This window comes from Notechis scutatus, chromosome 5 (genome assembly GCF_049901735.1).
Source record: "Notechis scutatus isolate UNSWTSFEM ecotype Mainland chromosome 5, rNotScu1.2, whole genome shotgun sequence".
In the NCBI taxonomy this organism is placed as follows: domain Eukaryota; kingdom Metazoa; phylum Chordata; class Lepidosauria; order Squamata; family Elapidae; genus Notechis; species Notechis scutatus.
The window spans coordinates 116210035-116224500 of NC_142013.1; the positions used below are offsets into that span (position 1 = coordinate 116210035).

Sequence of the window (14466 nt, forward strand, 5' to 3'; positions counted from 1 at the left end):
AGAGCAGAAAACATTCGGGACAGAAAACAGAGCAAAAAGCTTGGTTGTTCTCCCATTCCCCCCTTAACTTTCCCTATTTCAATATCTGTGTCATTTTCTGATGATTAAACAGTTTATTATTTTAGATAAAGTGATTTATGGCTTTGATTACTGGACAGGTTAGATAATAGAAAAAAAGTGTTAGAATAAGAAGTAAATTTATCACTGTACTTTTAACTGCTGTATACACAGAAGATTGTATACACACAGACACACGTTCTTACTTACTCAGAGGACAAATGAAGTTTCTCCGGTTGTATTACATCTAGCAGCATGCTTAACAACTGATTTCGAAGCCAGACCGTTTTCCCAGGTGCCTGAGTTAAGTCTAAAAATCAGACAATCCAAAGAATGTATGTGAAATTCTGCATTTGAATATGCTGGACTTCTAGTGAATGCATGATACAAAACAAAGTGAGATTCAGCAGATAATTCCCCTGAACTGGTAGTAAGAAACTCTTCAAATATGAGATTTATCCCTTGTTTTACTTTACCATGTCCAGCTAATACGTGGTTTTTCAAGAGGAGGAATGGACACTGGGTGACCGGGCTTTATTCTTAAGTTTATGGTCTGCCTGCCAAGGAAATGTCCTTTTCAGCCAAAGACTTTTCTTTGCAGGAGGCAGCCTGTTTGGGCCCCACTGTTAGATACGTCCTAAGGTACCTGGCCCCCCGGGGGTTTCCTGTCAGGTGAAGCATCCCTGCCATCTCTCTTTGGGCAGAGAGGCAGGAATGTTGGGGCTGCCCCCCTCCCCACCCCATGGCAGCCATTCCTGAGGGCAAAGCAAGCGGCAGAAAGCATCTTGTGGCACCATAACTTTCTGTCTTCTTTCCATTCCTGCAAAATGGAGTTCAAGATTTCTTTTTATACATAGACACTTTGAGCTACTAGCTACTAGCAGAGCAGCGAGTAATAAAAAAGAAACAAGCAGCTTTTGGAAGTTTTTCCATATATTTCAATTTTGGTTCCAAGGAGGAGATTTTTTTTAAAAAACTCCAAGCAAGTTTAGACAGAGAGGCATTTTTATGCTCTTCCTCTTCCTCTTCCTCTTCTTCTTCCAGTTTCCCTTCAGATGGGGAGCTAGTGGAGCCTGCAGGGGAGGCTCCAAAAGAGATGGTGAGGGAAGCATTACCTGACCTACCAGGTCTGGGCAATGTTTGCTTCCCTGCCTGGCTGAGCAACTGCTCCAGCTCCTGCCGTTTTCGGGTTTGGTGCTCCCTTAAGAGCTGAAAGGGGGATATGTGCTGCTCCAGTCTCCTCCTCCTTCTCTCCACCACTCCACCTGATGCGAACTTAGGTCTGGTACTTATTAGGCAGGAACACAGACCCCCTACAAGCCTTGCTGTCACAACCGTAGAGTGGCATCTGCTCCCATTTCTTATGAGAGACAAGCACCAGCAAGTCCTTCATTCTCTGCTGCAGGGGTGATGCCTTCATGCTCCATTCTCTCAGCCCAACTTATATTTTTTCAAGAGTTACAGGACTAGAGTTTGGTGTTGAGAGGCAGAATATCAGCAATAAGTAGCTACAGATGCCAAGAAGGACACGGGTGAGACATGAGGGGTACAGGACTCTTATATCGCATGCTATTTCTTGACGTGTAACCTGAGCAGACCACAGCAACATAAACCAGGCAATCCATTAACTAAGGTTTGTATGTAAACTCCAAGCCACTGTTCGAACAAGCAGACTGCTTGAAAACGAGGCATGATGCAGTGAGGCGTGTTCTGTGACGTCACATTGTCCTTCCATTGTGATGTCCCACGCAAATATTTCAGGGTTTGAGTCTGTATTGCAATGCATGTTTTATCACTTGTCCACTTCCAGATGTCAAAGATGCAAGCCATTGTGTGCCTTATTTTTATATTACAGGTAAATAAAAATATTCTAAAATATTTTTAGCAACATACAATTCTGCTTCATACCTTGTCCAAATGGCTGTGAAATATTATTGGAGAAGATCTCATTTTCATTAATAGATGCAGGACATAAAGTGTAAACCAAGAATAAGCCAATCCTGAACAAGGAAAAGTAAATTGGTTAGATCAAATTGCAAACATGAAGACCTTCAAATCACTTTTAGAAGGAACCCCTAACTAATATTTTACAGGTGGCTCACAGGAGAAATAAATATTTCCCTACTTCCTCACCAAGAAGGAAGGTGAGGCTACTCGTGAATCTAAAATAGGAAGTTTGTCATAAAGAGAAGCTAAGCCTCCTCTGAGGTTGCAAAGCAGGGCTTCTCCTCCTCACCAGCTTCAGCTCCTAGAAGTGCGCAGGCAGGAATTAATGTCCCCATTTTTTAAAGTTGCTAACACTTCGGTAGAAAGAAGAAGGGAGACCCAAGGGAACCCAGGGGGGAGCAGAGGCATTGATGTACAGGGGCAGCCCCCACCCAGTTCCTCTGGGGTTGACCTAGCATGGATGAACTGCCCCTCTGCTCCCCCCGCCACTGATGGAGCTGGTGAAGTTGTGGGGGGGGGGGAGTCCTTCGTTTTGTGGCTGGAAAAAAGCAAACTCTGCACTGAGGAAAAAATATTTTGGCTTAAGCTTCAGGGACACAGGGGCTCCATTTGCTGATGGGCTGCAGGAGCCGAGTGGAAATACCAGCACAAATCTTTGAGGCTGAAGTGGCCCTGGAGTGAATGGCGGAGGAGGAGAGAGATCCGACGGACGCGAGAGGCCGGGATCCCAGGATCCCCAAGGAGAAGGAGAAGCTTGGGCACCATCCGGACCTGCTGGATGAGGGCCACGGCCGAACTCTTTCCTCTATGAAAGACAAAGAGATGGGTTTTTTTAAAAAAAAAAGAAGAGAGAGAGAGAGAGAGGTTTTTCTTTTCCTGAGGTTAACATAGCCACAACATTATTTGCATTTCTACTTTTGAATTTTTGGCTTCTGATGTTGTCTTGGCTGCTCTCAAGGTACCAGCCATCCGATCAGATTCTCATCCAGGTCACCTTCTGCTCCGCATCGACTCTGCTCTTCTCTTGAATGTTGCCCAGCAAAGAGCGTTCAAATCAAACCCATTATTGGTTCCTGGAGCTGCACAGCACAGGAAGTAAGTGCTGCCTTGACAAAAACCACTCTGCTATCAGAATCCTGGAGAGTCTCTCAATAGAAAAGAAATGGCATTCACAAATCTTCAGGGTTTTTACATTTACAAAGCAGGAATGCCATTCTGGAATCTCCGGTCACTGCATCGGGCTTCCATAAGCACGTGCAGAAGGATAGGGATAAATGTGAAAAGGTGCAGTGAAGTCCGGGGTGGTTTGTTTTTTTTTTAGAAAGGGAAAGGCATTATTCCTATGGAGTGATAGATGCCATAATGAAGAGTTTTGTCCCTGGCATGGCTGCCATGGGAGCCCAGGAGGACAGGTGCCATTGCTGGCCCCCTTAGCTGAAGAGGCCTCTCTGTACCTGGAGGGCTGGAGGACTTCCGTGAGGTGTTTGAAGAGAGGCAGGTCCAGGTTTTCCAAGGCGGGGCTCCACAGCTGAAAGCCAGAGGGAAGCAAAGCAACAAAGAGAGGCCGTTGGGTCTGCATGCTCGAGAGGTGTGCGGGGTCCCCTAGGAAGGGGGAGCAAACGGGCATCTCTTTCTGCCTTCCAGTTCTCCAGGGGGTTGCAGCTCAGTTATGGTCTCCCTAAACACGAAGACTCCGCAGGAAGGATTCTTGTTAGAAAACTGGCAGGGAACTGTGGGGAAATCCAGGACTCCTGGCAATATTTTGTGTCAGGGGCTTATTTTTATAGAGAGGATCATTCCATTACAGTCGCCTCGATGACATGGGTGAGGCAGAAGTCTAATAAACAATATATAATATGATATATGATATAATATGACCAGTGATGGGATTCATTTTTTTTTTTACTACCTGTTCTGTGGGCGTGGTTGGTGGGCATGGCAGGGGAAGGTTATTGCAAAATCTCCACTCCCTCCCTCCCCCCCACTACCCTGCTTTCCAGCTCTGTTCTCCTGTGCAGGGCAACCAAAGGAGACCCAGCCAATCAGCTGGGACTCAATGGGAGGCGGAGAATAGATGAGGTTGGCTGGGCCAGTCAGAGGTGGGATTTGCCGGTTCTCCGAACAACTCAAAATTTCCGCTACTGGCTCTCCAGAACCGGTCAGAACCGGCTGAATTCGCCACCTCTGAATGCGCCCTGAGTTTCTGTCTTGGGTTCTGCTGTCTCATATATACTGAATAGGCTTCCCAGGAAGGAGACATCTCTGTATGCCCGAAGTTTTTTTTCCTCCCCAATATGTACTTTGAGACGCTGATTGTCATGGCATAGAGTAATTTTAATTAATGATGCTTCAAAAGTGAGCAGGTTCACAGTATTATTATTATTTTTTACTGCCAAAAAAGGTTGGGGAATTTTCTCTACATTTATTGAGAGTCTATCATCAAATTCTGGAAGTAAAATTTTAGAAAGATTGTGTTCTCCAGGGGCTAAAACAATGCATCAGCCACAGGTTACTCATACCTTGCTGCCAATAAATAAACAAGCAAATAAATGAATAATGGCATCATTACCTCAAAATTGCAGACAATATGTTGGAAGATCTTCAAGTTCTTGATTGTCGACTGTTCTAAGCCAGCTTCTGTGGTGCCACCAATGGAAAGAACGAGATGTAGAATTCTGCTGTTTAATAGGTGAGCCTTTGTTTTCAACAGATATGCCAGAATCTGTAAGAGAATATTACCCAAAATCACAACAAAGAGAGGCTTATTCCACAGTGTTTTATTTCCATCACTGGGTAAGCCATCAATAGCCAACTATTCAAATCCATGTTATTGCAGAATATAGACATTTAATTAATTGTATGGAAAACCCGCAGCATTATGAAGATTCAAGGTAGTCGCAATACATGGAAAGTAATGATACTTGTCAACTTTGACCTCATTCAGAATTCTCTAAGCATTCCCATTTTTCAAAGATCAAAGGACAAGAACTCTGCTTGTCCCCTTTAGCTCCACACTTTCTTTTTAAGCAGAGCTTCAGCCACCAAACAAGGACTTGGGGAAATCCATCCTGTTAGGAATGTAAGTCACCTAACATTTGGGTTGGAAAATATATAAACCAGGATAGACATTTTAATACTGTCTCTTTAAGGGAATGCTAAAATTGTAATTGGGCGTGGTTCCTCAAACAGCCATAAGATGGAGCCAGAAACCTGGGTTGTTTAGTCCTGTTCTGTTGTTGCTGAGAGTGTTGCCATTCCTACGTTTTCCTATTGACTGTTACTGATCATTGTTAGTCTTGGATTTGATGTAAGTCTGTTACTGAACTGTTTATGATACTGGACTTTGTTATTTGGATTATTCCTGGACTGAAAACTGACTGCTTTAACTGTGAATGACTTGGACTATTTTGTTGAACTTTGCTTAACCGTTTTTACTGGAAGTAAAAACCTACATTTTACTATACAGTGTGGCTGTGTGCTGTGTGTGTGTTATTCTTCACTACTCTCACTACGTCTCCCTGTGTGCGCTCATTCTCCTAACGGGGAATTACCTCAACACATCCCTTCTGGGAAATGAGACTAACTGGCCTTTTGACTTCCCTCCCGGTCTGACTGGCTCATCCACTGGAGGAATTAAAAGAAAATGACTCGGGCTTTCTGGTTACAATAAAAGCAAACAAAGGGAATTCTTACCATCAAGATTACTATTGGAAGGGGAAGGTTTCTATTATTAAGAGGACTCCAAATTCCAAGTTCCAAAACTTTTGGGAGTGACTGGGGAAAATGCCTTATCTCCTCCTCCAACAATAGAACAAAATGATCGTGAAAATTCATATTAATTTTGAATATGAAAATATTGAAAGAATGTGACAATCCACATTTTTGCAATGGATTTCCATGCAAGCCACAAATTGGATTGCCAAACCTACTTGCTGTCCAAGTACTGCATTTCTGAATCAATGCACAAGCACTGCCGGCCTAAGAATCAGAATTTTAAGCTCCGATTCTAAGAGCTGCAGAGACAAAGCTGCCTCACCTGATACCCTTCATCCCCCATCAGGCGGTCACTCACTGCGCTGCAGCTCAGGACAGTCTGCAAGGCCTTGACGGCCGCATAAACTGTGTGGTCATCCTGAGCCCTGGCCAGCAGAGCCAGCAGAAGGGAAGGGCCGCCCAGGTAGCTCAGGCTGACCACTGCCGGACAAGACTGGAAGACCCGGGCACCTGGACACGGAGAGAGAAAAGGCGGGCAGGAATTGAACTATCACTGAAAACCTGCCCAGGATAAGATGAGCAGCCAAAAACTTTTCAGTAATGTGTAGAAACAACAAAAAATAAGAAGACTAATAATTTAGAAAATCAAATATTTTCTCATGCTACATGCAGATTTACAGAAGTCTAGTAAACCTTTTACACCAGTAATGCAAATCAGGCCTCAAATGCTGATTATTAGAAAGATCAGTTGTTAAAGGAACATGTTTTTGCCCTGTATTTAACAAGAAACCCACACTTGTGCTTTTTAGGACAATTATTTCTACTTCATGGGCTTTTTACCCCTTGTGTAAAATCCTAACATGAATCTGACTACTTAATCACCAGCAAAAAGCTAGTCTGATTAAAATGCCTGTCCCAAAGACAACAATCCACTCACAGTTCTTTCCAGAGCAGGGGCAACCCTTCCATGTAAGCAGACCAAAAAAAAACCCACCCCAACCTAGCAGATCACAGAATTGTCCAGGTCGGTTGCATTACGGGAATTACAAATATTGTAATAAGGCCTTTTCAAATATTGCTCTCACCACACAGCAGCGTTTTCTTCTTTCTTTCTGAATGCCTCCCTCAGGATCAGGACAACCTTACATTTCCTGACCAGCCTAGCAATCTAGAGGTTCCTGACCACAGAACTGGCATCCTTTCCTGATGGCAAAGTCTTCGCCTTCTTCTCTGTCCTTTTTGGGGGCAGGCAGTGGAACGAGGGCTAGGGTTAGGCGTGGGGCTAAATTCATGTTAAGAAGCTGCAATTTCTGTATAGGACGCAGCTCTGCATTTCTTTTATATTTCTGTCCTTTCGTTTTACAGATTTTACTTATCTATTCACTCATCACATTTCTACCCTGCCCATCTCACCCAAGTGCCTCTGGGTGGCTCCCACTTCATAAATGTGGGCTCATCGGGATGCATTTCGGCTTACCTTGCTGGCCCACCACAACAGCACCGATCGTTCTTAAGCACCCAGGGAGTTTTGCAGCAGTATTTTGAGCCATGAAAACAGGCACTGTAGCATCACGAGAGGACAGCTTCAGCTAGAAAAAGAAAGAAAGAAAGAAAGAAAAAGGCATGGTGTATTAGGAGACCAAAAAAAAAAAAATGGAAAACATGTTTCGGTTTGTTTCTTAAACATTTCAGATATTATGCTGTGTGATTTATATGTTTACAATCTATTCATTTTGATTTTATAAGAAATAGTTTAGATGTTCACCAAGAATTTCAGATTAAATCCTGAGCTACATGGAAAGTGATTTTTGCATAATTGGCATGCAAAGAAACCAGAGTGAAGTTACAGTTTCTGTGGCACCCAATTCTCTTATTTTCCAGATAATGCCAAGAGATTCTGGAGTCTTTGCGAGGCCTACAGCTTTCCCGCAGAGCTGCTGCCCACCCAAAGTGTCCAGCTTTGAGCTCACAGGAGGTGGGGAGGCCACTCGGTCTCAGCTGCATTCACCAAGCGCCCTGAGCCTTTGGGACGAATGCGCCACTCTAAGGCTGGGTGGGTGGCACACAGCTGGCTTTTGTAATGTTAATGGTCACATCTCAGCGGTTGCCATACCAGCGAAGAAGTGTAGATTTCTCACACAAAATGCCAATTTTATGACATTGAGCACCAGTATATCCAACTGGGGGGAAAAAAAGCTGCACTGGGATAGCCCGGAAAGGCCTCCGTGAGCCTCCATTCCTCAGACCAAGGATTAGATTAATCAGCTGTACTAATAAAGCACCTATTGAATCTAAATATGTCATGTCTAGGGAAACGCTCTTTCCCAAATGTTTTTTAACAAGAAAACCTCCCACTCTTCTTATCTACTGTATCTTATGACCTGGCTGACTTTGTGTGAATTACAATCAAAATAAGTTGAGGCCAAACCGAACCCGAAAGTTGAAAAACAGGGTAAGAGAAGCGAATGGCAAATAACTTCTGTATTGTTGGGAGGAAAATAATATCAGCCCCTCCTTGCTTAGAATCTCAGCACTGAGGTGGCCTAGACATATGTGCAATAATAAATTGTCAGCCTTTACTTTTTCCCTCCCTGTCACCTTCCTCCTGGAGTAGAAAGCCAAGACTGCAAAACTGCTAGAAAAGGGGTGGCTTACATTTTACAATACTTTGTAGTGAGAACATGGGAACAAGTTTAATTCCACAATCCTGGAGTCCCTCAACATCAGGCTCTTTTTAAGGCTGCTGCTGCTGCTTGGACAAATCGTGTCTCTCATACTCAGTGAAGGCAGCCTGGCCAATCCTCCATGCCTAACTAGCCTCAGCTCTCTGAGGAACGGGACCCCTCTCGTTCTTCTGTGCACCAAATGATGCAAAGGTCCCACCTCTTTAGCCACCAGGCGCCCATCCACTTCGCCATAGCTGTCTTTTAGGTCTTTAACTGTTGTATAAGAGGAGCATCTGGTGTTGATCCCGAAGGAAATCTTCTCTGGTGCAACCAAAGGAGCCATCGGCCTGTGGCCGCAGGAGCCTTGAAGGAAGAAGGGACAATGCAAGGGATCAAAAGAAGCCAGAAGTTCTCTGCTAATCAGTCTCCAATTCCAAAAATCAACAAACTCCTTGATTTACTTGACCTCCCCCCACACTTAACAAGGCAGGCGATGCTCCGAGCCAAAATTATGTTTCCTCAAAGCAGGTGCCCGCATTTATTTGGACTGATTTCAACCATCACATATTAATGGTTGCAAGTCCTTTGGGGGGGGGGGGGAGAAATTGTAGTTGGCGGGTCAATGGCTGGCATATTGCCCAGACTTAATTAAACCTAATTTTTTTCTTCCACAATAGTCTATTTTTATTTCATTGAACATTTCCATCTCGCAGCCTTGTTTTCTGGATGCTTAGAGAATTCCATGGTACTAAAGTCTGCATTGTTGCTTGTGAGAGTTACCTGTTCTTCTGTACATTGTGTCAAAATAATTCCACAGCTGGATCTGCTTTCTCTACCTTCCCATGACTGAATACAACACAGGTTGAAAGACAAATAGACTATAGGAACAGTTGCACAACCAGATCGAGTGAGTTCTCAATCACACGAGAGTTTTTGCGAAGTCCCTGCAGTTATAAGTCCTACCTCTAAGCTCCACAGCCTGGAAATTGCTGTAGTATCTCGGACCAAGTTTTTCCATAAGCTGCAGAGTTTTCACGGAGAGAACTTCTTCAAATAAGAACATGGGGCCTTGGCGCCAAGACAAGGAAGACCTCTTTTTCCACATCAGCGGTGTAGCTACAAAGCCAAAGACATCAATAAAAGAAGCGGGGTCCATGGAAGTGAAGCTCCCTGGCAGCGACCGGATGTACTGCATCTGTAGTAGAAGACAAAGGAGTGGCTGAAATCCTTGTGGTGCTTTCTCTGTGGAAGGCAGGACAAGAAGCAACAGATGGAAACGAATCAAGGAGAGATCCAACCTACAGTAGGATTGAAGAGAAACTTCCGGACAGTGAGACCTATCAACCAGTGGAACAGCTTGCCACAAGAAAGTTGTGGGTGCTCTACCACTGGAGGTTTTCAAGAAGAGACTGAACAGCCATTTGTCTGAAATGGTATAGGGTTCTCCTGCTTAAGCAGGGGGTTGGACTAGAAGACCTCAAGCTATTTTCTAAAGCACCCGAAGGCCAGACAAGGAACAATGGATGGAAACTGAACAAGGAGAGATTCAACCTGGAAATAAGGAGGAATTCTCTGACAGTGAGAACAATCAACCCATGGAACAGAAGTTGCCTTCAGAAGTTGTGGGAGCTTCATCACTGGAAGCTTTCAAGAAGAGATTGGACTCCCATCTGTCAGAAATGGTGTAGGGTCTCCCGCTTGTACAGGTGGTTGGACTAGATGACCTACAAGGTCCCTTCCAACTCTGATTATCTGTATATCTGTGTATCTCCATTTTGCTTCAACTCATGTTTTTGAACGTTCCAGGGGACAGACACCACTATGCTAAACCTCCAAGGTCCCTTCCAACTCTATTCTGATTGAACTAGCTGGAATATTGCAGCCTATCATATATTTTTGAATTGCCCGCTCCTCCATACAAGACAATCTGAAAAGAAATATTGTGGCATGAAAAGTGACCCAATTAGCAAACCCTTCTTTTTTTTCAGTCCTGATCTTTGTCATGAAGCAGAGCTTAAGACACCTTGAATCTCCAAATACCTACACAAGGGTCCTCTTTGTATACTTCAGTTCAGCATTCAATACCATCATTCCAGACATTCTTCTAACTAAACTAAATCAGCTAGTAGTAGATAAACACACTTGTAAGTGGTTCTTAAGCTTCCTAACAGACAGGAAGCAGCAGGTGAAGCTAGGCAGAATCACATCTGATACCTGTACAATTAGCGCAGGGCCCCCCCAAGGCTGTGTGCTTTCTCCACTTCTCTTCTCCCTATATACCAATGACTGCATCTCAAACGATCCATCTGTTAAAATACTGAAGTTTGCAGATGACACAACAATGATTGGTCTCATTCAAGACAACAATGAATCCGCATACAGATGGGAGGTTAAAAAACTTGCCTCGTGGGTGTAATCAGAACAATCTGGAACTGAACCCACTCAAAACCGTAGAAATGGTGGTAAGACTTTAGGAGAAACCCTCCCATACTACCACCTTACAATACTAAACAACACAGTACCAACAGTAGAGACCTTCAAATTTCTAGATTCTATCATATTCCAAGACCTAAAATGGACACCTAACATCAAAAACATCATCAAAAAAGCACAGCAAAGAATGTTCTTTCTGCGCCAACTCAGAAAGCTCAAACTGCCCAAGTAGCTGCGGATACAATTCTATAGAGGAATTATTGAGTCTGTCATCTGCACCTCTATAACCGTCTGGTTTGGTTCTGCAACCCAACACGACAGACACAGACTTCAGAGAGTAATTAGGACTGCAGAAAAAACAACTACTACCAACCTGCCTTCCATGGAGGACCTCAAAAAGGGGGTTGTGAAAATATTTACAGACCCCTCATATCCTGGACATAAACTATTTCAACTCCTTCCCTCAAAACGATGCTATAGAGCACTGCACACCAGAACAACTTGACACAAGGACAGTTTTTCCCCTGAATGCCATCACTCTGCTAAACAAGTGATTCCCTCAACACTGTCCAGCTATTGACAAAGTCTGCACTACTGTTACTATTAATCTTCTCATCACTCCTTATCGCCCATCCCCTCCCACTTGTGACTGTATGACCGTAACTTTGTCGCTTGTATCCTTACAATTTATATTGATTGTTTCCTAGTATGATTTGATTGCTTATTGTACTCTATGACTATCATTAAGTGTTGTACATAATGATTCTTGACTCTTGATGAAGGTATCTTTTCTTTTATGTACACTGAGAGTATTTGCACCAAAGACAAATTCCTTGTGTGTCCAATCACACTTGGCCAATAAAGGATTCTATTCTATTCTGTTCTGTTCTAAAAGTCCAAAGCCAAAGGAAGAAAGGCCCTCGTTCTGCCGATGTCCCACCTTCGCAGAGCCCACCAGGCTGCCATTCAGGTAGGCTGAAACGGTGCAGATCTGCTTTGTTTCTTTTGCCACAGTCACAGCAAGATGATGCCACTGTCCCGTCACGAGCAGAGGAGCACATCTGAACTGAACTTGGCACAGGAGAGAGGTCTCATCTTCAAATTCGGGTACCATCGTGTCTGTATTGTCACAAAAAATGGAATAATTTGCCACATTATAGTGAAACCAAAGGCAAAAGTTTTACCACAAGACCTGGGAAAAATGTGTGGGCCAGATGGTGACAGAGTCTCTAGAAAAATAAAATTCTTTCCCTTTTGAACACTGGAGGGCTACTTTTTGGATGTCAACCAAGGACAGCCCCAAAGCACACAAACGCGCGCACACCCAAACATCCCAGGCAATGCCTTTCCAAGTAAGAGCAGCCACTGACAAGGCTAGATAGAGTTTGGATTTAGAGGAAATTGGGACATGATGAGGGCAGAGGATCTTTTCGGTTTTTCCATGCCAAGATAATTAGGGATTTGGATTCAAGTCCTAAAAGGGCTTTCGCAGAGAGGCACGGAAGCAGCACCTGGGCGGAACTCTTTACACAGCGGCTCAGGTGCTGCTGCTTGAAAAGGATGGGAGGTGGGTGCCAGGCTTGGGCTCACTCCAAAGGGAGACCTGGTAGTCTTGAAGCAAGCCCATTGTATGCTCTGACGGTCTAGGGACAGGTGTAAGTGCCGCTTCCACAATTGCAAAAGGGCCCAATGCAGCCCTGAGAGAGAGAGGGAGGGAGGGAGGGAGGGAGAGAGACGGGGGAGGGGGGAGAGAGAAAGCGCATTACTGCAATCTGAGCAATGACCAGGAATGGTTCATTCAGTCCCTTCATGGAATGAAGGACGGGCATCACGTGCTCCAGAAATGCACTCGGAAAGCAGCTCTCCAACCACAGGGGTCACTGAAGCTTCAAGTATTTGCCTGGCCATGCCTTGACTACAAAACTGCAAGGAGACCTAACACAGGGTTTGAAAAGCCCGTGGCTGGTGCGTGTATGTATGCCTGTGTTGAAGAATGGAAGCTGTTTTCTGGGCACAACTTCAGAGGTTGGTTTTAATCTTCCAAGAAACTCAGGGCTTGAGGACGTCGCGTTTTCTCCACCTCGGGCCTTCGTCAGCCTGCTTTCCCTGAGGCCGTTCATGGGCCCTCTGGCCCCGAGACCCTTACCCAAAGCCTCGAATGCCACTTCCTCCGTCGAGATGGTGAGACAACCTTCTAGGGGAGAAAACCTCACAGCAAAGCAAGCAAAGGCTTCTTCGGTTCTCGCCATGTGGCGCATCAAGGTAAGGAAACGCAGCGGGTGGTAGTCACAAGCAGAACACATCTTGTTGATCAGGAACCAGGAGGTGAAAGTGAGGCCATCTGGTGGGGGGAACCGCCTGATGCCTAAGAGGGCAGAGAAAGGGATGAAGCAGAGACTGCGGGGAGATGCTGCCCAAGCCAGGGGGAAGAAGGCTCAAAGGACACACGGCCCCTTAGAAAGGGTGGCTGCACCACAGGGACCACCTCCACTTTGGCACAGGAGGAACAGAGCGTATGGCGGATACATCCAGTTCCTTCTATGAAAACTAAGCATTTCAAAGCCTTGAATCAAAAATAAACTCTCCAATGAATTCGTGAAGTTTTTAGGTCCAGACAATGATCTCCAAAGGTTATTGCTGATCCCATGATCTCAAAATCTCAAGGGGAATCACTGAACAACTTACATATATCCCCACACCAGAGGTGGCCTTCAGCAGCAGGTTCTGACCAGTTCCGGAGAACCAGTAGTGGAAATTTTGAGTGGTTGTCACATACCACCTCAGACTAGAGATTTTACCTGCCACACCCACCAAGCCACACCCACAGAACCAGTAGTAAAAAAAATTGAATACCACCACTGCCCCACCCCCAGAGCGATACCCACATAGACTTTATAAACACTACACGCACACACACACATACACACACACACACATAGATACACATATGCATACACCCCCAGGCGATACCCACATAGACTTTATAAACACTACACACACACACACACACACACACACACACACATAGATACACATATGCATACACCCCCAGGGCGATACCCACATAGACTTTATAAACACTACACGCACACACACACATACACACACACACATAGATACACATATGCATACACCCCCAGGGCGATACCCACATAGACTTTATAAACACTACACACACACACACACACACACACACACACACAGATACACATATGCATACACCCCCAGGGCGATACCCACATAGACTTTATAAACACTACACGCACACACACATACACACACACACACACACACACACACAGATACACATATGCATACACATCCATCTATATGTACACAATCTGATTATAACTTAGGCCTCAGGCCTTCAGACCTCTGAGCCGTACATGAACTGCTCTCCACAGCATTACGGCCAACATTTTGAAGACAGTATTTTAAAAATCTACCTTTTCCGGTTCCTCCCAAGACGGACCGTTCAGTGCTTTGGCCTAGAATGGTGGCCATACTTGGGATAAACAAACAACTGCAAACACAAGAAAATAAAAAACAGTAATAGGCGCATTTCTTTGTGAAGGAATAGAAATAGACATAAATGATTATAAACTTCCCCAACAAAAAGCTAAATCTCTCTCTCCCAATTCCTCCTGAA

General features: G+C 44.6%; 1 protein-coding gene across 1 annotated transcript in view; it reads right to left on the bottom strand.

Annotated features, from left to right (window-relative positions):
• The window catches only part of WDFY4 (WDFY family member 4), a 98533-nt gene that overhangs the window by 53269 nt on the left and 30798 nt on the right, over positions 1 to 14466 (bottom strand). The window contains exons 17-28 of the mRNA XM_087967700.1: positions 14264 to 14340; positions 12964 to 13182; positions 11758 to 11936; positions 9348 to 9579; positions 8602 to 8747; positions 7196 to 7307; positions 6041 to 6228; positions 4574 to 4726; positions 3459 to 3532; positions 2648 to 2809; positions 1966 to 2057; positions 268 to 367 (exon numbers count right to left, since the gene is read on the bottom strand). Of these exons, the coding sequence (XP_087823826.1) occupies positions 268 to 367; positions 1966 to 2057; positions 2648 to 2809; positions 3459 to 3532; positions 4574 to 4726; positions 6041 to 6228; positions 7196 to 7307; positions 8602 to 8747; positions 9348 to 9579; positions 11758 to 11936; positions 12964 to 13182; positions 14264 to 14340 (1734 nt within the window). The remainder of the gene's footprint in view (positions 1 to 267; positions 368 to 1965; positions 2058 to 2647; positions 2810 to 3458; positions 3533 to 4573; positions 4727 to 6040; positions 6229 to 7195; positions 7308 to 8601; positions 8748 to 9347; positions 9580 to 11757; positions 11937 to 12963; positions 13183 to 14263; positions 14341 to 14466) is intronic.